Genomic DNA, 23,675 nt, shown 5'->3' with positions numbered 1-23,675 from the left:
AGATTAGAAGTGATTGCAGTGTGTGTGCAAATGTAGTTATGCTCATTTTACCCTAATTCTCTACATATGTTGAGTTTTGTGTAACATTAGCACCATAATCCGCAAGGAAATTATGGCTGGTATGCAAGAAAGGTTTTCTTTAGTGGATTATGATACACGGTGATGAAAAAATATTGCAGTGACCGCGTGAATGTAATTATGCTCATTTGACCCTAATTCCCCACATATATTGAGTTTTGCATTAAATTAGCTCTCTAACTCATAAGAAACTTAAGGGTGGTATGGTATGGAGGGTTTCTTTAGTGAATTACTTATACTACATGGAATTGATTAGAAGTAATTTCAGTGACCGCGTGAATGTCAGTATGCTCATTTTACCCTGATTCCCCACATATATTATATATTGTGTTTTGCATATATTAGCTATATAACTCACAATAAATGGGTGGTATGTTGTGAAGTATTTCTTTAGTGGATGATGATACAAGGAATCGATTAGAAGTAAATGTAATATCCGCGTGAATGTAATTATGCTTATTTTACCCTTATACACCACACATATTGTGTTTTGTATAAAATTAACTCTTTAACTCGCCAGAAATTTATGGGTGGTATGTTAAGAAGTGCTTATTTGGAGGATGCGGATACAAGGAATACATTTAAAATGATTGCAGTGACCGCGTGAATGCTATTATGCTCATTTTACCCTAGTTCCCCACATATATTATGCCATGAAGGACTTCTTTAGTGAGTTATGATATAAACAATCGAGTAGAAATTAATGCAGTGAGCGTGATTATTATTTTGGTTATCCTACCCTAATTACCCACATATATTGAGTTTTGTATGGTATAAGCTCTATAACTCACAAGAAACTAATTGATACCATACCATAATTACATTAACGCGGTCACTGTAATCACTTCTAATTGATTACTTGTATCATAATGCTTCTTGGTATATCACTCATAATTTTCTTCTGAGTAATGAAGCTAATTTCATACAAAACTCAATTTATGTGGAGAATTAGGGTTTAATGAACATAATTACATTCACGCGGTTACTGCAATCATTTTCAATCGCTCCCGTGTATCATAATCCACTAAAGAAACACTTCCTTGGTATACCCATAATTTTCTTGTGAATTACGGAGCAAAACTAAATATATGTGGGGAATAAGAGGAAAATGGGCATAACTACATTCGCGCGGACACTGTAATAACTTTTAATCTATTCCGTGTATCATCATCCACTGAAGATATCCTTCATAGCTTACCACTCACAATGTCCTTGCGAGTTAAGAAGCTAATTTCATGCAAAACTCAAAATATGTGGGGAATCAGGGTAAAATGAGAATAATAACATTCGAGCAGTTACTGCAATCACTTCTTATCGATATCATCATCCACTAAAGAAACCCTTCTTAGCATACCACCCTTAAGTTTCTTATGAGTTATAGAACTAATTTTATACAAAACTCAATATATGTGGAGAATTAGGGTAAAATGAGCATAATAACATTCACGCGGTCACTGCAATCATTTTTAATATATTCCTTGTATCATAATCCATTAAAGCAAGCCTTCTCAGCATACCACTCATACTTTCTTTGCAAGTTATGGTGCTAATTTCATACAAAACTCAATGTATATGGAGAATTAGGGTAAAATCAGCATAATTACATTAGCGCGGTCACTGCAATCACTTCTCATCGATTCCTTGTATCATCATCCACAAAAGAAACCTTGCTTAACATACCACTTATAATTTCCTTGTGTGTTATGGAGCTAATTTCATAGAAAACACAATATATGTGGGGAATTAGGACAAAACGAGCATAATTACATTCGCTTGGTCACTGCAATCACTTCTAATCGATTCCTTATATCATAGAGAGCCTTCTTAGCATACCACTCTTAATTTCCTTGCGAGTTATGGAGCTAATTTCATACAAAACTCAATATATGTGGGGAATTAGGGTAAAATAAGCATGATAACATTTACGGGGTCACTTCAACCATTTCTAGTCGATTCCCTGTATCATAATCCACTAAAGAAAGCCTTCTTAGCATACCACTCATAATTTTCTTGCGAGTAAGGAGTTAATTCCATACAAAACTCAATATATGTGGGGAATTAGGGTTAAAAGAGCATAATAACAGTCACGCGGTCACTGCAATCACTTCTCATCGATTCCTGGTATCATCATCCACTAAAAAACTCTTGCTTAGCATACCACTCATAATTTTATTGTGAATTATGGCGCTAATTTCATAAAAAACTCAATATATGTGGGGATTTAGGGTAAAATAAGTATAATAACATTCACGCGGTCACTGCAACCATTTCTAGTCGATTCCCTGTATCATAATCCACTAAAGAAAGCCTTCTTAGCACACCACTCATAATTTTCTTGCGAGTAAGGAGCTAATTTCATACAAAACTCAATATATGTGGGGAATTAGGGTATAATGAGCATAATTACACTCGCGCGGTCACTGCAATCACTTCTCACCAATTCCTTGTATCATAATTCACTAAAGAGAGCCTTCTTTGCATACCACTCATAATTTCCTTGCGAGTTATGGAGCTAATTTCATACAAAATTCTATATGAGGGGAATTAAGGTAAAATAAGCATAAATACATTCATGCGGTCACTGCAATCCCTTCAATTCGATTCTTTACATCTTAATCCTTCACAAAAGTCCTTCAAGGCAAACCGCATTCATGTTTCATAATTGTTTTAGAGCTAGTTTCATATAAATGTTAATAAAAATTGGGGAATTAGGGCAAAATGACCAAGATAATGATCCGTGCGGTCTGTTTTAACACTTCCATTCGATTCTCCAGACAATTTTACGCCTAAAACCGTTTTGTTCATTAGAAAAGCCGGATGCGTTCGTGAGATACAGAATTTAGTGTAGGTTTGCACTGTTTTTTTCCCACTGTGAATGGTACACAATGCCCAGATAGTTGAGAAAATTTTCCCGACCAGAACGGGAATCGAAGCCGCCGTTTCCGGATTGGTGATTCATAGCCTTAACAACTAGGCGAACTGGAGACCCCTACATAGGGTAGTGGAGGTATTTTGGACCGGGCAGGTATTTTGGCCCACCTAGAGAGTTTTATGATATTTATCACATAATCTCTACTAAATCTTAGTAATTTTTAATTGGAACACGAAAAGTATACAACTATGTGATGGCCTTTATTTTGGATGTCAGTTAAATATGCTGTTCAGTATTAAAAATAGAGAACATGTTTTCACTTCCAATGAAACGCACGGAAAAGCACCAAAAACAAAGAATGTGACAAATTTGTAGTCGGCTTCGAAGAGGTATTAAATTTAACAAATAAATATTTATTTCATGTGAATGTAGTTAGGGCATTGTAAGAACTCAAAATAAACTGTTCTTAACCTCGGTGGAGCGATAATATTTACTAAAATGGAGGTTTAAGCTATGGCCAAAATATGTTCAACATAATCAGATGTGAACATATTTTGGACCACCTGTCAGATCCATCTCTCCAGTTCCTTCATTCATGCCAATGTATTTAATGTACTCTAAAAACAGATAAATAGAATAAGTTGGGACCTCCCGTGATCTGGGTTGTTATACGTTTATTTTACAATGAGATTGTTGTGGGTTCGATTTGTTCTAACAACTTTTCGCCAAGTTAAAAAATTTGATTTGATTTGTGTTTTAACAACTTTTCAACAAGTTGAAGTTTTCAGGTGTTCAGTCACCTAGTTTAGAAAAGTTGTCCTTCTCGGCAATCAGTTGATGACTGAGACAATGTGTTATCTAATGTATGTTTGACAATTTACGTTTCATTCAAATTACTTTATTTTTGATGGCCTTTCCACTCATTACAATATGTGTGGAACGCCTTTATATTTAGCAAAATCACTAAACTTTTACACTTCTAGAAAGCGTTACGTAATTTATGCATGGTGACTGACGTCATGCAATAGTTAATAAATACACGTTTTGCGTAACATTTTTTTATGAAACATCATACTACAATGCGTAAAAACTGGCAATTGCAACAACATTTCATCTTTTTTTGCCGTTACCTAATTTTTAAACGTTCCCTGCCTAAAAAATGAATAGAAAAGATGTAAACTTCACGTAGTTTTAACTATGTTTAAATTTTTGCGGAGGTGGCTTTCATTTCATCAATCAATTGAAGTTTAGTTTGGTGGGCCAAAATATGTGCACTTGATGGTCCAAAATAAAATCAGGTGGTCCAAAATACAAGCCCGAGATCCTTCAGCAGTTTTGATATTTATTGTATTTAATACAACAATTTTAAGTTCTGTTTGGCCTTTTTCGACAGAAAACATGTTGCTCTACGTAATGCCTACTGAAATTATCCATATTTTGAAGGGGAAACTTTCTTTTTTCGCTGAATTGTTCATCCACTTCCTAAAGGGGTCCAAAATACCTCCCTTACCCTAGTTAGAAGACTCCAATTTCTTGTTTTTTACATGCAATACAAAATCAATACGCCCAGGGCAATAAAATCAAGTGACCGATTATCCGGATACTCCAGAACTGGCTCCGGTAGGGACTGGGAAGGACTTCCTAGAACATCTTGATATTAGCGTCCAGTAGCTCATACTACAAGATTTTTCAATAGTTTGTAATTCAAACAATCCGTGTGCTAAGTGCAGCAACCCTGGGATTTCTTTGGAAGTTTCTCCAGGGATGCCTTCAGAAATTCCTCCAGATATTTCTTCAGGAATTCCTCAAGGAATTCAGTGAATTCCTCTAGGAATTGCTACAAAGGGTTCTGTGGAGTTTAGGATTTCTCTGGGAAGGAATCACCCCTCACGTGCAGCACACACAACTTACCCAGGCTGACGTTGGTTCGCAAGTGGCAAGAGTGAACGCGGTTGGGTGACGCTAAAGACACTGTATGCTAAAGACACGAAATCTGATGATTGTTGCTATTGATGATGATTGTCGCGTGATGACGATGATGCTGTCGAGCAATGCTTTTAAAGCGCGTTTGACAGGTCTCCTGCTCGATTGGAATGACATTGACAGCAAATTTGGAATTCCAATTGGAACATTTCGTGTCTTTGCATATAGTGTCTTTAGGTGACGCCTGGAGCTGTTGCTACGCAAGCAGGGATGCTCACATTGTCTGCTTGACAGTTCACATCACATTCAAATGCGCTACACGCTAAGATCAGTTTACCTTTTTTCCAAAAAGTGCACAACCGCAAATATGCGTAAATGATACTCAAATATAGATAAACAAAACTCAAATATGAGTAATGTGGACACAAATATAAGTAATTGTAACCCAAATATGGGTTAATATTACCTATAAATGCGGTTGTGCACTTTTCCAAAATATGAGTTTTATTTACCTATATTTGCGTAAAGTTTACGCAAATTTGAATAAAATTTACCCATATTTTAGAAAAAATAGGTAAACTGATCTTAGCGTGTATATCGCCTGCTGTGATCATTCTCTTTATCACAGCTTAATTCAGTACATCTTATATCTCACATCCTTCTTCTACTCTAAAGAAGTTATACACATTTTTAACATAAAATTGAATTTCCGTATCTCAATTTGGAGTATTTACTTACAACCATTCAACATAATTAACTGTTATATTATATCGTCACATACGTTGCAGCTGCTGCCATGGCTACCGAATACAGTTTTCATTGTGAGGTACCATTCTGACTATGCTGCTGCTACTTTGTTTTCCAAAAAGATCGAACATTTTAGTACTTAATTGTAGGAATGATGTTTTCCGACGACCAATGGTAGCTTGCACAGTGACGTCATCATTATCTCTCTCTCTCTCTCTTTTCCTCTCGTTCGGGGTCGCTCGATACAGCCGTCCTTGCTCTCAAAATAGTTTTGAGGCCAATGCTTAAAAATCATATGTGATTGTGTTGAAGTTTTGTTTGTAATGCAAGGCTCTATACTTGTAATATTTAAGAAAATTACCGGTTTGGTACTGGGTGGTTCTGAAAAAAATCTTGCTTGTATATCGCCTGCTGTGATCATTCTCTTTATCACAGCTTAATTCAGTACATCTTATATCTCACAGGTTCCTCCGACAATTCCTTCAGGGATGTCTTGAGGTGTTGCAGAATTCCTCCAGAAATTTTCTCAGTGTTTCCTCCATGGATTCCTTCAGGAGTTACTCTAAGGTTTTATCAGACATTCCTGGATTTCTTTCCAGGGATGTTTTGAGAGGATTCTCCAGTGATAGTTTCAGTGCTTTTTTTTGTAGAATTAGTTCAGAATATTTTCTTCAGAATATCCTATAAGAATTTTCAACAGATACTTTGAGGTATTTTTTTTTCTACTTGAGGGATTTCTTCAAGGATTTCCTCATGTATTTCTTCAAGAATTTCGCTAGAGATTCTTCCGAAATTCGCCTATGAAGGCTCCTTAAACACCCGGGAATTCCTCTGGAATCATCTGAAGCCTCCTGAAATTTCCCTGAAACGCCTGTAAACGCCTTGAAACCGCTTCATTATTCCACTGGATCTCTCCTGAAGCTCTTCTGAAATTGAAGGCTTTCCCGTTAAAACTTAAGAAAACACCATTAAACGCTGTAGAATATGAAGTTCCGTACCGGGAATCCATCTGAAATCCCCTGACCCTCTTGTAGCTGATCTGAGTGTTCCTGAAAGTTAAAGTTCCCTAAAACTCCTCGGAAGCCCCCTGAAATACTTTGAAATGCATTTGATTTGCTGAACGTCATGGGTGTGCTGTTGGAACTCGAAGAACCGTCCTGCTTTAACTATGGATAAAAGCGAAGGAGACCACAAATGATGGGATCAGAGGAAACCCCTCTTCTTCCATCTTTCGATAGTGTGGTATGGATTCTATTCATGTTGGGGGATTGAGGAACCAATCACAGTTTCCAACCACTTCAAATATTCTCTGAACCTCCGGGAGTACTAAGGAAACCCACTCAAACGCTCAGAAATGACTTTAAACGCCTTTAAAACTCTCTTGAAGAAGTGTAGTATTAGCGTTATGTTAAAATACACATAAAAAAACTCTCTTGAAGCTCATCTGAATGTCTATGAATCCCGTAAAACCCTCGAACCCCCGTTTGAAATCTCCTGAACACGCCTAAAATTCATTGAAATTCATTGAAATTCTTTGAATAGCTTCGTAAACCCTTTAAATTTTCTCTGGATCTTTTCTTATGCTCCTCTGAAAGCCTCTTAACTCCTTGAAGATACGGAAATACCCTGAAATGCCTTAAAACATGTGGGGGGTAAACAAAGATTGGGTGTCCTTCCCCTAACTAGAATCGATGACAGCAAGCATCACGACGAAGTGGGCAGTGTGATGCTACCTCATTGAGGAGTGGAGCTTTGGCGGAGCAAGTCACCTGCATCGCGAGGTCTCGTATCATGCCAAGTAATTCTACTGGAATTTGCTAAGATGGCTGGGAACGGATTGTTCCGGTGAGTTACACGATGCTCACAAAACTCTTCTGAAACACCGTGAAGGTTCTAGAAATGCCTTTAAACGGCCCTCACAACTCTCCTAATGCTTACGTGAATGCCTTAAAGTCCCCTAAAACTCCCGGGAACCCCCTGCAACTTTCTACCTTTCCTCTGAATTTCCTGAAGACTCATGAAACACCCAGAAACCCCTTCCGAGACCGCAAGTGAACCGCTATGAAAGAACTTGCAACGGCTTTAAAACCATTATTAACGCTAAGGTAGGCCGGAAGGATGAAATAAAACCGGCGATCAGAAAGTTCAACGTCTTCCAGCTGCCGAACGAGAACGGCCTTCGACTCATCGATTTCGTCGCTTCCAAGCTCATGGCCACATGTAAGAGCTTCTCCAGCACAGCTTCCGTTTTTCGTTACACCTAGAGATTGTAACCGTTTGTAAACTGTTTACGAGGTATTGTAAAAGTTCGATGACTTAAGCGCCACTCTCAAGTTCAATTTTGCTCGACTTTGCTAAAGCCGTTTTTGCTTTGGGACGGTTTTGAATAATGCATGAAAAAATATGTTGAGTTTCTTCTAAAATACAAATAATACTCCAACTCTTTCACAACTTAAACAATTTTAAGAAAACCGGATGGGATTTTTGCAGACCGTCAGAATCTCAAGGCAGCGTTGTCATTCAAGGGAAAGCTCTATGTATCTCCTCCAGAGGACTGCTAGCTATTAACGGCGCATGGGAAGCTGTCGAAAGAACGAATGGTTTGACGAGGAGTGTAAAGCGAAGAAGAACGCAACGCGGGACGATACAAGATTTGTCAAGAATTTCCTTCAGAAATTCATTTTGAAGTTTTTTTTATTCTTAATCACTTATCCTAATTTACAGCTCTTTTGTCCACTTGGGTACTACGTGAGCGATTCCAATTGGACGCTGCACTTCCACTTTGTACAGCGCCTAAATGTATTCTATTCTATTCTACTGTATTGAACTGGTTGCCTTCGTGCTTCTTTCATTCTTCTACCTTGTCCATGGTAGAATGATGAGCACGATGATGCTGATGTGTGGCTGCTGTTCCTTTTCCAGTCCGATTGGGGGTCCATTATGAGTTGCGGTTCGCCGATATCCAAATTCCGGGTCCGTTAGAGCTATATGCTCCGAAGAGGATCTGGTGCCAGCTACTCTCGGGGGGAAGAGCAGCTGACCAAAAATTGAAAGTGCCGAGGCTGGGTTCGAACCCATGACCATCCGCTTATGAAGCGAACGTGTGGACCACTGCGCCACGGGCCCCGACACCTTTAGAAGTTGTACCAGAGATTCTTTCAGGAATTCACCTAAGGTTTCATTTAAGGTTTTATCCTCAGATTACTTCGAAAATTCATGCTGAAATTACTGCAGATATGGCTTCAAGAACTCCTCCATGGATTCTGTGAACAGTTTTTCTGGGGCAGGAATTCCTTCAGAAATTTATCCTGGGATCAGTGCCGAATTTAGGCTTCGGGGGGCCCGGGGCAAACCCTAAAGAGTGGGCCCCCAAAAGCAAGATTTTAAAGATATAAATCACACATTAACTTTTTTGTCAATGTGTGTAGTTCGTATTTTTTTTTTATTTTAACTGTTTTTTGTGATTTTGGAAGAAACTATGCTACTGTTACGTTTCATTTCTTTTCAAATGCTTTTGTTATGTACTATTGTTCTTTGAAACATTCAGGCCAACTTTTGCGTACTTTCGATGTTCTATAAAAAGTTTATCTCTGGGTTAGGGCTTTAGTAGGCAAACGTAGCAAAAAATGTTCAAAAACGTTGGTGAACCCCAAAATATAGATATGCATAACCGTTGCTCCGAGATGTTTTTGGAAACTAGGTTCGCAAAATTGATCCAAATTTGCCTAACATCTCCAGGAATCATTATCATACCTTTCCCATGATAACATCTGTCCTCGACGAAAATGATGAAGATGGGCTCAATTGTTTTCAGAATATAAGGTTCTATTGAACCAAATACAAACTTTCAAGAGGTTTTCGAGAAACTCGCGTACACCAAAACTAGCAAGAAACATTTTTTTTTTCTAATTGTTGAATACTGTATATCTCTTTAGAGATGAATTTGCTGCAATCAAGTGTTAAAACTAATTCCTCAAAATAGTCATTCTGGGAAATACACTTCCCAACTAACAATCACTCATTTAACAGGCACCATTATGACGAATTAATTCAGCATAATGTTGAATAACATTTGAATTATTTTCACGTACAACCTATGTTCGGGTTTTGTTCACACAAATTTGGAGAAGTTATAAAGCATCATGTTGTGCACCAACTTAATTTTTTGTTGTTCAAAGCGTTTTACAAATGACAAGAAAGTTGTTATTAAGCTTTGGCAAAAATGACTGAAAATAAAGAAAATGCAAAAATGTTGAACTCTCACGAGAGTAATTATTTGCTCTCATGTTGAGAACACCTATTATGAAATAAGAATTACATATAAAATTACCTAAATTCGGATTAGAACTCGAGACCTGAAGATTACCAGCCGCATGCCTTCCTATCTGCGTCATCCTAGAGATGGTGAGATGCAGCACCCAAAGCAAAACATAATCTTCCCATGACTCAATAATGATCACTCCTGAACTTGTGTTCAGCAGTGGTGAATTAGCACAGCACGTGGTAATCAACTGAACAATGCCTGATACTCAACAGCTGTTCAGCCCAAAACACGTGTTTTCCATTCTGATTTCGCTGTCAGTATTTTTATCGCACGGTGAGAAAACTTGTATCGAATGCGGCCAAAAAGTGTTGGTCCTTATTGAAGATATTGTTTCCAGACGAACTAATTGCGATATGAATATGTTTTTATTTTTATTATTAAATATCGATCTTTAAAAATGTATGACAATATGTGGTGCGGTATGGTCTTGGACATGGTGCATTCACAGCATCTGTTCAGGTAATCTACTCATGCTCAGTCGAAGTTCATTGATATTATGTTTAATAAATAGTGCATAAGGATGTTTAGGGATACTTGAAATGTGTCGATTTCTGAATGCTGTTTGGTTATCTAAATGACTGTGGGAACAATATTCAATAAACACGACAGCACTGAAATGTCAAATGCATCGATCCAAGCGTCTCGTACAATCGAACTGCTGCGGAAGATAAAAATATAATAATTAAGGTACAAGATATCTTGTTACAGACTAATAATAATAAATAAAATCCTTATTTTTACGTTGATTACGTCTCTTGGCACTCAATGTTAAACTACATTATTCTATCTTGTTTTATTTTATGTGATTCGTTTAATATTTTGGTTCTTTAATAACTTGGTTGTCTAAACAGTTTTAGCCATGATTTATCCCTTAATCCGAACAAAGTTCCGAGTCAAACTATGACGGGCTGAAGGCGTTTATTTGACAAGTGAAAAGCACATTGTTCAGGAGCATGTGCTTATCGATACATCAGCTTAATAAGATGCAGACAAATGTTTTGTTAAACTCTTTTGTTAAGGAATCAATGCTTGTCGAATAAATTTGTTCTTAAACTTTTGAAAAGTGTTTTAATTTATCATTGTTGATACCGATGAGGAAAGTCGAACATTGACTATTTTCTCAATTGAAAAATCATTTAAACAGTAATGTGTAGAGCATACTTTTAGTTCAGCTAACATTACCATTATTAAGCAACAATTCAGCAAGCTTGCTTGTTTGTGACTTGCAATTGTTAGTTGGGTAGCGCTCAGTTTTTAGAAAGCAAAATAAATAAAGCCTGTATCCGTAATAATCGGGACACAGAAACATGGCTGTAACTCTGCAATAGATATATTAAAATTGCTCAAATTTTGCCTGATAATATCTTGAGACGGCTTCATTTCACCTGCAAAATTTCATGTGAATCGGTGAAGTACCTTTTGTTGTAGCAATGAAACAGTAGAACGCGAGCAATTGCATTTTGTACAGCCCTTGGTTTAGCTTGTCAGCGCTGTAACTTTTGAATTTGTTAAAAGAAATGGCTGAAATTTTGAACACAAACCTCTCAATCTACTTTACTTGCATAGGCAAAATTTCAAAAAACAATCGATGCACTGTCAACAATTTTATAGTCGAAACATATATTGGGGCTGACCGTGATTTTAGCCCTACAGACAACAATTAGTGAGCACCCCTTATTGTTTCGATTGTATTGTTGAAAGTACTACACCAATAATCATTAAATTTTGCAGGATTAATATACACATAATCAACTACCTTCTGTGAAAGTTTCATAAAAATTGGCAGAGAAATTCAAAAGTTATGAATAGGCAAACATCGCACATAAAAAACATGAAACATTTTCACTAACACTATCCCCTATCAACACCAGTAACTTTCAATCCAATTGATAAAAGTTGATGAAATTTTGCAAGAAAGTGTCTCCATAAGTATCATAACTGCTCACGAAGTTTCATAATTATCCTCACAGAACTTTGAATTGTAGCGGAAAAGAACCATCTAGTATGCGAAAGGAAATTGGTGATAATTATACAAAATCTTAAAAACCACGTCTGTTTGTTTCTCATCCACAGTTAAAAGTAATGCATCGATTTTTATGAAATTTTGCACAAATAATAAACATACATCAAAGAGTTCTCAGTCAAATTTTGGCCAATTTTTATTGATTCAGTACAGAGTTATTGCCGTACTTCTGTGTCCCGATTATTGCGGATACAGGCTTTACCTGAATACCGATGTGTTGCTGTTACGAAGATCACTCATTGGTCCTCAACTTCCAGGGATGGAACACAATTTCCATCATGTGTCCCAGCCCTGAGCGCCCTTACGCTCTCTCTCTCTTTCTCTCTCTCTCTGAAATGAATCAAAACACACACAAAATCCTCGGGGGATCCATGCAACAGCAACACCATCCCCCCCACACACATAATTTTAAAAAATGGTTTACGGACGCCCCGAGAGAAAAGTCCCTTTTGAGAACTGCAGAAGCTTGCGTAAGACTCCTGAAACAACCTGAATGTCCGTGAAATCCCCAGTAAGTTTATTTTTAATTCTTTCTGTAGGAACCCTGAAATACACTGACGCAACTTGAAACGCCTTGAAACTTTCAAAGCCACCTGAACTCCTTTGAGCCCCATTTGAAACCCCACATAGTATCACTCTCCTCCTAGCCACCCGAAGAAATGCATGGAATATTTCTTTAAAGAATACCGGGAGGACCTCCTGAAAGAATCTCAAGAGGAATTCCTGAATGCATATCGATAAAAATCCTGGTGGAATACAGGGAGAAGTCACTGAAAGAATTACAGGGCGGAAAGAGTTGCATGTATATTCTTGCATGTATCCCAGGCAGGCCCGGATTTAAGGGGAGGGCAAAGGGGGCAGGTACCCCGGGCCCCCCGATTGAGGGGGCCCCCCACTAATCTCGAAGCACTATATATATTTGGTTCCAAGAAACCATATAAAATGCACTTATCCCAGACTAGTTGTAATTGGGTTCCTTGAGGTATCCAGATATAGGGCCCATATAGCCGAGGCGGTAAACGCACGGGTATTCAGCATGACCATGCTGAGGGTGACGGGTTCGATTCCCGGTCGGTCCAGGATCTTTTCGTAAAGGAAATTTCCTTGACTTCCTTGGGCATAGAAGTATCTTCGTGCCTGCCACACGATATACACATGCAAAATGGTCATTGGCAGAGGAAGCTCTCAGTTAATAACTGTGGAAGTGCTCATTAAACACTAAGCTGAGGAGTAGGCTTTGTCCCAGTGAGGACGTTACGCCAAGAAGAAGAAGAAGAAGAAGAAGAAGGTATCCAGATTATTTCATAATCCAAATTTGGATTTGAGAACAAATCAAAATTCTAAACTTTATAATTTGTGGTGCACTGGAACTATTTTTAGAATGGATTTACAGTTTTTGTGTGATTTTTCTTCAGTATGAGCTACCATTAAACATTGTAAAATAAATATTATAAATATTATAAAACCATTAAACATGTAAAATAATTTGGCCATTTCATCGGAAATTGGGTTTTTAAATTTTAAATTAATTTATTGATTTTAAACAAAAGAGCACCTTTTTCTGAACCACTATGATTTTTTTCAGATTTTTAGAGCTTTATTTTAGTGCCTAAAATCGATTTCGAAGAGATTTTCCGGAATCACCTTTTGACAGCTGGGCAACTACTTGACAGCTCCGCCCAGTACAAAATGCGACGAGGGGTGATTCGACAAATCGCTCCCATACAAACTTCAAATTGATTTTAAATAGGTTCCCGGGCACCAAAATTCATGAAAATTTGGATTTTGGCTCAGTTTTGCATGCAGATTCAGAATATAACCCAACTAACAATTGCAAGTCACAAACAAGCAAGCTTGCTGAATTGTTGCTTAATAATGGTAATGTTAGCTGAACTAAAAGTATGCTCTACACATTACTGTTTAAATGATTTTTCAATTGAGAAAATAGTCAATGTTCGACTTTCCTCATCGGTATCAACAATGATAAATTAAAACACTTTTCAAAAGTTTAAGAACAAATTTATTCGACAAGCATTGATTCCTTAACAAAAGAGTTTAACAAAACATTTGTCTGCATCTTATTAAGCTGATGTATCGATAAGCACATGCTCCTGAACAATGTGCTTTTCACTTGTCAAATAAACGCCTTCAGCCCGTCATAGTTTGACTCGGAACTTTGTTCGGATTAAGGGATAAATCATGGCTAAAACTGTTTAGACAACCAAGTTATTAAAGAACCAAAATATTAAACGAATCACATAAAATAAAACAAGATAGAATAATGTAGTTTAACATTGAGTGCCAAGAGACGTAATCAACGTAAAAATAAGGATTTTATTTATTATTATTAGTCTGTAACAAGATATCTTGTACCTTAATTATTATATTTTTATCTTCCGCAGCAGTTCGATTGTACGAGACGCTTGGATCGATGCATTTGACATTTCAGTGCTGTCGTGTTTATTGAATATTGTTCCCACAGTCATTTAGATAACCAAACAGCATTCAGAAATCGACACATTTCAAGTATCCCTAAACATCCTTATGCACTATTTATTAAATATAATATCAATGAACTTCGACTGAGCATGAGTAGATTACCTGAACAGATGCTGTGAATGCACCATGTCCAAGACCATACCGCACCACATATTGTCATACATTTTTAAAGATCGATATTTAATAATAAAAATAAAAACATATTCATATCGCAATTAGTTCGTCTGGAAACAATATCTTCAATAAGGACCAACACTTTTTGGCCGCATTCGATACAAGTTTTCTCACCGTGCGATAAAAATACTGACAGTGAAATCAGAATGGAAAACACGTGTTTTGGGCTGAACAGCTGTTGAGTATCAGGCATTGTTCAGTTGATTACCACGTGCTGTGCTAATTCACCACTGCTGAACACAAGTTCAGGAGTGATCATTATTGAGTCATGGGAAGATTATGTTTTGCTTTGGGTGCTGCATCTCACCATCTCTAGGATGACGCAGATAGGAAGGCATGCGGCTGGTAATCTTCAGGTCTCGAGTTCTAATCCGGATTTAGGTAATTTTATATGTAATTCTTATTTCATAATAGGTGTTCTCAACATGAGAGCAAATAATTACTCTCGTGAGAGTTCAACATTTTTGCATTTTCTTTATTTTCAGTCATTTTTGCCAAAGCTTAATAACAACTTTCTTGTCATTTGTAAAACGCTTTGAACAACAAAAAATTAAGTTGGTGCACAACATGATGCTTTATAACTTCTCCAAATTTGTGTGAACAAAACCCGAACATAGGTTGTACGTGAAAATAATTCAAATGTTATTCAACATTATGCTGAATTAATTCGTCATAATGGTGCCTGTTAAATGAGTGATTGTTAGTTGGGTAGATACGAGATGTCCCCAGTCCAGTGTAATTGTGGAATCAATAACGCAATTTCACAGTAGGCCAGGCTGGTTTTATTTTTCGTAATGCTGCAATCATTAATAATGACCAGAAAAATGATAGAATTAATCGAATCTATCATTTTTCATGTTCCGTCAATAAATGACTATGTGCATAGACTAGACTCAAATAGCTTAGGATGGTCTTAAGGGGGGTTCAAAGGAGTTTCAAAGCGTTTCAGGCCATCTCTAGGGGTTCTACGGAGTTTCGGAAGAGTTCCCGGGTGCTTCATGATGGAGCTTTCAGAAGAGTTCAGGAAACATTCAAAAGGGTTCCAGGTATCAGAATCAGAAGGCCGGCTCTAGAGGCACGTTATCCTCCATTTGGGACATTTGTACCATCGCCATATATATCAACTTTTTTCGCCATCTACCTGGGGGAGGAATGGGATTAGGATGGGGAAAGGATATGAAATAGGAAGGGGTACACTAGAAGAGGGAATAAACGCATAAGCGTAACTAGGGCTCATAGCCCACACCACAACGGGCCAGTGACCTGAAAAGGTCACAGCAAAATGCATAAGCCTATAGCCTATAGCTCATTAAAGGTAGTTTGTGATACCATGCAACTTTTAATACGACATTGAAAGGCACGTTATCGGAAGCACCCTCAAAAAATCAAGAAACCACTTAAGCAAAAACTACCTTTAAGTGAGTGCTTTCTTGAAAACTCTTACAACTTTGTGTAGAAGAGTCACTGTGGACATCCCAAATTGGGCGGCATGTGAGTTCACATGAATAGGCATGATAGCCCGACGAACATCTCGGATGTGATAATCGACAATGCGTTCAAGTATTCTAGAAGGAAAGATGTAACCCGAATAAATCTGGAACTTTTTCCTTCTTCATACAATGCACGCACCCTGGAGTTTCGTGTGTGCGTTGGGCCGTATGGATGCCGCAGACCGATGCTGCTGACGGCGGTTCGATTTTTTTTCCATTCTCTTTCATCGCGTCGTCCGACGATCCGCGTGTGAGTTCGTGGGGAAGAAGGGAATTCAGTTTCGTGTGTACGTTGGGCCGTATGGATGCCGCAGACCGATGCTGCTGACGGCGGTTCGATTTTTTTTCCATTCTCTTTCGTTTCATCGCGTCGTCCGAAAATCCGCGTGTGAGCTCGTGGGGAAGAAGGGAATTCAGTTTCGTGTGTGCGTTGGGCTGTATGGATGCCGCAGACCGATGCTGCTGACGGTGGTTCGATTTTTTTCCATTCTCTTTCATCGCGAGTGTGCGGTGGATGCGTCGCGGGTCGAGTCGGTTCCGGATTTTTCGCTTCCCATCGCGCTGCAGTGTGAACGAGAAAGAATAAAATCGATGTGTGAATGAGAAAGAATAAAATCGATGTGGTCGAATTCAGTGTGCGGTGGATGCGTCGTGCATCGAGTCGGTCCCGAATTTTTCGCTTCCCGTCGGCGCTAGTTCCCAATACACTTTAAGTTCATATGTAATAAATATTTTCTTTCATTTTTTGCATTCACACAAAAGAGTGAAAAGTGTTAGTTCGGGCTCGCCGGTCGAGAAAAAATCCGGGCGCTGACAAGTGAGTCGCGTTCAGTGTATTTCTGTGTGGAATAGACTAAAGGTTTCTGCTCCCTAGTGGAGTGGAGACGCGCGACAGAATTTTCTTTATGGCTAGTTTTTGCGTCGAAAAGTGGTCGGTTGTTAACGGCAGTTTGTGTATATTGATCCATTGTCAAATCATATCACCAACCATAGCTGACTCCCGGACTGACAATGTACCTTACCCTACTAACAAAAAATCCTTCCTGAGACAAACGTGGAGATGCAGCGATTCGCGGTCTTTTTAACAACGTTTGTCTTACTAACATTCTCTCCCTTCCTCGATGACCGTAAGGACGTGGCCGGCGCCTTTATTGACATTAATAAAGTTGAGAGCTCTCGAACTGTGTACATTGAGAATAGTAAGCTAGTCCCAAGCCCTATTCATTGGTTCCTTGTGCAATTTCGATTGCTCTGGTCAATCACGGAGTAGCAACTACGAATTGTGCGGTCATCTATGCTCATGCTCATGCTCATACAATGCACGCACCCTTTAGGAATAAAAAAAATTAAGTTATTTCACGCCAAGAAAATACCCTATAGAAAAACTACAAAAGAGTAATTATTCAAAACATGTTTGAAAGACTCAAATCTATCTGGAGAAAAATAGGACAAATCCCATTTGAAGGAAGCAGAGCTTTTAAGTGTCCACTAAATCAACTATACAGCTACAATACTCTGAGCGTATGCTAGAGATTCGTAACTAGGCTGGTTTATCCGAAGATATTACCCATTCCAGAGTACCTCTTGCGGTCCTAACACACCGAAGAGGATAAGCATTTTTTTAAAGCAATAGTTATGGAAGACCACAATGAAGGGCTTTGCAGTAACAAAACCTTATATGTAGCATGTTGGTTTAATCTAGGTAGTTCTTGGAGACCCTCTATATAGTCATTGAACTCATCACCACATGACCGATTATAGTTGCACGAGGCTGTGTGAGCATGAATTTTGTTCATTTAAGAGATGAACCAGCCTCGGGTTGCAAATCTCTCTAATAAAGACACCTAACCTTTTGTTCATTTAGCTTCAAATAAGTTATGCTCGTTGATCTTTTTACCTATACTCAAAGCAATTTTTAAATACACTATGACAGCTCAACAAGATTTCCGTGAGAACCATCCCTTCTGCATTTAACATGCTTTAAATTACCTTTAACTCACCCAGCTGTTTATTTTCCATAAACACTACTTCAACCTCACCTTAAGTTCCCCAAATGCTCTGAATACAATTCATTTAATTTATGCAGAGTCGAATGTACAAATGTACAAATTTTGACAAAACTTCTGTAGGAATTCGTAGAAAAAAAATAGTAGAAAATGTAATACTGGAAGAAAACACAAACACAAACACAAAGTATTTTTTGAATGAAGAAATTTCCAGAAAATGATATAGCAAAGCATAGCATAGGCGATTGTACACATCGTGGGTGGCTATACAATGCTCAGCTTCATATATTTTGAAAAATCTTACACGAAGTGTCGCTAAAATAATGTTTGGGATTAACGCCTTTTTCAACGTGTTAGAGTTGGTCGAAATAAGCGTCACATTGTATACCTGGCCACGTCCTTACAATCGCTAGGAAAGGGTAGGAATGTTAGTTTGACGTCTACTTGAAGATACAGGGTACCCCAACTATCTCCATATATGTTAAGGAGAAGGAATTTTGTTAGGAGGTTGGAATTGTTATGAGGAGCTCTATTCGACCATCTAGAGCGCAGTTGACATTTGATGGATGGTTTACAGATCTGTTAAATGAACTTACCTTGATATTTCTGAAAGAAAGTATATTAGTATACAAAAATAAAAATATAAATAACATACACATCTGCATATCAATACTGAAGATAATGAAGGGGCCGAAGGATTGAGGCAGCCAATCAATGTTTGACAAACACAAGATTGAAGTCAAAACATTAAATAACAGAAACATTACAAAAACACATCAAGTGTCAGCCGATGATCCCAGTTTAGGCAGGAAAATAGCTGAATTGAAACTTGATGTGGTAGATCTTATGCCATAATACCCCAGACAGACATACGAGTGTGATTCCTGTACAACGGTACGCAGTGTCAAGAAAACTCTAACAAGACTGACTTAAACTGAGAGAATTTCCATTGTGGCACTCATTTCAAGCGCAAATGTACAGTGATTCTTGTATCACATGTGTGTCATAAGTATAACGCACCATTCCAAGATGATCTACCCACGCACAATGGGAAAAATAGGTATAAAACGCGAATAAATTCAATATCTCTGCTCGGAGTGGATGGATTCTAATCAATTTTTGACACAAACTGCAAAAATCTCGACAGTTTCAGATAAGGAGGGAGTCATTCTCCGCACGATGCTGGAACTCAGTGTATCGGGCCCGTTTTACCCCATTTTCTCTCTTTTTCACCTTTTTATAAAAATCTTGGAGTGCAAAATAAACCGTTTTTTTAATTCGTGTTTCTGCAAAAACATCCGTAGTATCGAATTGATTTGGCGCACCGCACGGCCTTAAAAATTGAAATATCTTCAAATAACCCCGAGATCCCCTATTTCTTTGAAATTTCACATGCACAGATAAAAATAATGAGATTTACACGTCATGTAAACTTCATTTTAGTCAGGTAAACTTAGTGTTATGATGGTTTACAAGATATATCATGTAAATTTGTGTTATATGTCATGTAAACTCTCAGAGTCATGCTGAATTACATGACATATAATGGAAGTTTACATGTTATTTCATGAACTTTACATGATACGTCATGTAAACTTCTGTGATATCCCACGCTCCAATTATGTGCATCATATGTCACAGAATTTTACACTCTCTTTTCGATCTGTGCACCCTTAAACGAAAATACATAGGGAATGAGTAACTTGCGAAAAGACAAAGGATTTTTCACTCATATTTGCGTACGACTGGTTCAGCACAAAAAATGTGCTGATCCGGTGTTACACAAATTTGCGTAAAATTTCACACAAGTTTGCATGAAATCTTTTGTCTTTTCGATCGCTGCGTGAAAGTTACTCCTTGCTCTGTGTGCATCGATCTTTCCGTGTGTGCATCTCCGCCCGAAGTGGAACGCAATCGATAAGAGCAAGACCAACCCTGTGTCAATTTGCCGATACTATGGAAGTTTTTGCACAAATACGAGTTAAATAAGTCATTTATTTTGCACGCCAGTTGGAAGTAAATGAGTATTTTCTCAAAAAGATGTATGTGAGAGAGAGCGGGGTAAAACGAGCTCAATACATTGATTTCCAGTATCGTGCGGCGAATGACATCTCCCATATCTGAAACTGTAGAGATTTTTACAGTTTGTGTCAAAAATTCATTCAAATCCATCCACTGTGCCACGTTACGGCACAAAACTTCCAGATAAATTATATGTATCATAAAATTCTTGAAGGACTCTCTAGAGTTGTAGAAGAAATCCTTGATAGAGTTTAGTGCAGTTTCTCAAGTGAAATTTCTGAAGATGTTCAAAAAGATGTTGCTTCGAATCGTAGGATAAACTCTTAGTAAACATGCATACATAATTTCTGATGGATTTTTTCGCGAGTTAAGAATTGAGTCAGAGCACAGATTTTAAACCATTGTTTGTTATTTATAAAGAAATTCCTGAACGAAATCAAAATTGAATTATTTCAAAAGTTTTTTTTTTGGAAAATTGGTAGATGTAATTCTTTAGGAATTTTTGGTAGATTTCTAGAGAAACTCTCAACTATTTCTTACCATATTGAAGTAATTCTATCGGTATCAAAGAAGAATGTTCAGCAGAAGATCAGATGTAATTTCTGTGTAAATATCTCATGAAGATGCAATTTGAAATATTTTTCAGTCGAATTCAGGGAAGAATATATAGGACTCGGCAAGGTTTTGCTTTAAGTATAAATAGAAAAGTTTGTTAGTAATGATTATTGTGGAACGATTACCAAAAATATGTTTGTTTTTCTTGATATTATTTTTTCTGCACAAAAAAGTCGACATTAGAGGTGAAGAGGTGAAGAGGTGAGGAAGCCTGGAATTTCCAAGAGCACAAATCTGAAGAACCAAATATTGGTTTACGCTAAAAAGTTGATCGATTAGAATTTGGCATAACATTAGATCAATTTTCTTCTCTTTCCTTCCTGGAACTATTTTCAATAAACCTGCAAAATGAACCTAAAAATAAGGAAATGTAAATTCGCCAAAGAGGAATACACCCAAGATAATTCACACAAAAGCATTGTCAATAAAAAATTATTTCAAGAAATGATTCGCGTTAGAATAAACAAAGCTTTCAGATGATGTCTTTCAGTACTAGCAATGATTTTACATCCTATCAGAAATAGTGTAATAACTGCATCTGAAGCGTAGCCATTCACCAGAAACTACTTCCAGAAATATCGTGAAAATACATATTAGGTAGTACTACAATCACTACAACTGATATCTCACGCGACGCACGTTTCCGTCACGTAGATATTCCGCAATACATTGAAATAAACCTCTTGACTCACTATCTTCTGCTCCGGTTACCTCGTGACCCGCATTACACACTCCGGTCAACAACGTGTCCAATAAGCTGATGCCATGAAGAGTTTTTAATGTTGTTTTGATTCGTCCTTGATTATTATTGTTTCCATTTTTCTCTGTCGGTCGATTAGATAAAGTCTAGCCGGTAGGTGCTGGCACTAACTGTTTTGGAAGCAGTACGCAGTTTACACGATTTAGTTGATTTCCTCACCTGTACCGTTTACGTGCAAACCCCCACGAATTAACGGTTTGTTGTTGTTGATGATGAGGGTTTGTTTTTTTGTTATTCATTGCTTCTGACCTGCCTTGAGACCTTGAGATGTCTATTTTCGTGGTCGTCGTCGTCGATGTAAACCGAACTGGAAGAGAGGTCACGTGATGCGTATGGAATAGTTTGGGAATCACGTGCCGTCGTTCACATATCTGATGTATATGTGATCCAAAGTTGATCTTCTCTAAATCTGGGCCTTTGAACTTGTTTATGTACACTATTTTCGTAATCCGATTTGAGCCATCGCTAGTCAGTTTCTATTTTACCCATCTTAATTCGATCTAATTATCACCGTTTAACGTAGCCATGTGAACAGACACTGATGATGCAATCGTAACTCACAAACAAACTATTTCTCTATTCCAGGTTGATCAAAAACCCCATCCTCAAAACATACTGCCCCAATGGGTACGTGCTGAAGATTGCCAACACCCTGGACTCGGAGGATGAGGCGTTTTTCGAAGGTCAGACGGAAATTATGCAGCTGCTGCAGGCCCATCACATCATCTGTCCGGTGCCGGTGCAAAATATCTTCGGAAAGTATCAATCGCTGGAAAAAATTGGCGACGGAAAACACATCGTACGCTTGCTGGAGTACGTCCCAGGGAAGGTGTTCCACGGGGTTCCGCATCACGACCGATTGTTTTACGAGGCGGGAACGTTTATTGCGAGAATTGATTCAGCTTTGAAGGTATGTCCTATTGATGAAATCCTCAAGTAATTGAATCATTCTAAACATCTCATTCCCTTTTCCCAGAGCATCAAACACGAAGGCATCCTGAAGCGGCAGTCCATTTGGATGTTGGACAACGTTCCTCAGTTGAAGGATTTTCTGTACGTGATCAAGGATGAACAACACAAGGACATCATCGAGCAGGTGCTGGAGGCATTCGAGAAGCGCATCATGCGAAACGTGGACCAATTCGAGAAGGGTGTGATCTATGGTGATTTCAACGAGCACAACATCATCGTCAGTCGAAAGGACGAACAAGCGAAGGAGTACGAAATCACCGGAATAATTGATTTTGGAGATTGTTGCTACTCGCGGTATGTGTTCGAGCTGGCCATCGCTATGGCCTATATGCTGCTGGAGTCCAACGATCTGGACACGGGCGGTTTGGTCATGGCCGGGTACAGCATGTTGAGGGTTATTCCTCAGCACGAGAAGGACGTGCTGCGGGTGGCTATTGCGGCCCGTTTGTGTCAGAGTTTGGTTCTGGGGCTGTACACGTCTACGGTGGATGAGACCAATCAGTATATCCTGTCGACCCAGGCTCGTGGGTGGAAGATCCTGGAAGCGCTGTGGACCGAGAAGGATAAGGACATCTTGGAACGGTGGGAAAAAGTGGCAGATGAATATCTGACTCGAAGTTAGGTGTGAAATAGTAAATCAAAGATTCCCAAACGTTTTAACGCACAAAACAACGGTGTCCTCATGGATGATTAAGCAATTGAAACTACGATACGTATTTAGTAGAGTGGTAGAATGAAACTGAGATCAATTATACATGTTAGACTTAGTAGTGTTTTAGATGCAATGATAATTTTGACTTTGTTCCATCCTCATTCCCATTAGTGTGTAAGTTTTACCTATCTTAGTAAGAAACTAGCATTTCAATAAAGCTCGATTTGTTTTAGCCAAAGAACAAAACAATTTTTTATTTGGGTTCATATGCTTTTAAGTACAAATCAGGTCTGTTCTCTGTGCTTGTAAAGCCACTTGATAACAAAAGGTAACATAAGTTTTAAAACGCACCTCAACCCTGCTTTTTCGGAAATTTATTTAGTGTGTAACCATCCTTGACATAAACCCTATAAGCGTAGTTTCTCTTTTCCACCGTAATATACTATTTGGCGCTGCAAGCATATTATACTGCTGCTAGTTATGAATTGCATATGCCTCTTTGCCTAGTGTGCTGTTCG

General features: G+C 38.2%; 1 protein-coding gene across 1 annotated transcript in view; it reads left to right on the top strand.

The window, feature by feature from the left end:
* The window catches only part of LOC109403740 (hydroxylysine kinase), a 28,205-nt gene extending 4,799 nt beyond the window's left edge, over positions 1-23,406 (top strand). Inside the window, exons 2-3 of the mRNA XM_019676610.3 lie at positions 22,119-22,443; positions 22,510-23,406. Of these exons, the coding sequence (XP_019532155.2) occupies positions 22,119-22,443; positions 22,510-23,127 (943 nt within the window). The 3' untranslated portion in view covers positions 23,128-23,406. The remainder of the gene's footprint in view (positions 1-22,118; positions 22,444-22,509) is intronic.
* Positions 23,407-23,675: the final 269 nt, after the last annotated feature.

The sequence above is a fragment of the Aedes albopictus genome, chromosome 1, assembly GCF_035046485.1.
Source record: "Aedes albopictus strain Foshan chromosome 1, AalbF5, whole genome shotgun sequence".
Classification (NCBI taxonomy): Eukaryota; Metazoa; Arthropoda; class Insecta; order Diptera; family Culicidae; genus Aedes; species Aedes albopictus.
Note: the sequence above shows the minus strand (reverse complement) of the source record. Positions and strands in the feature narration are given on the sequence as shown.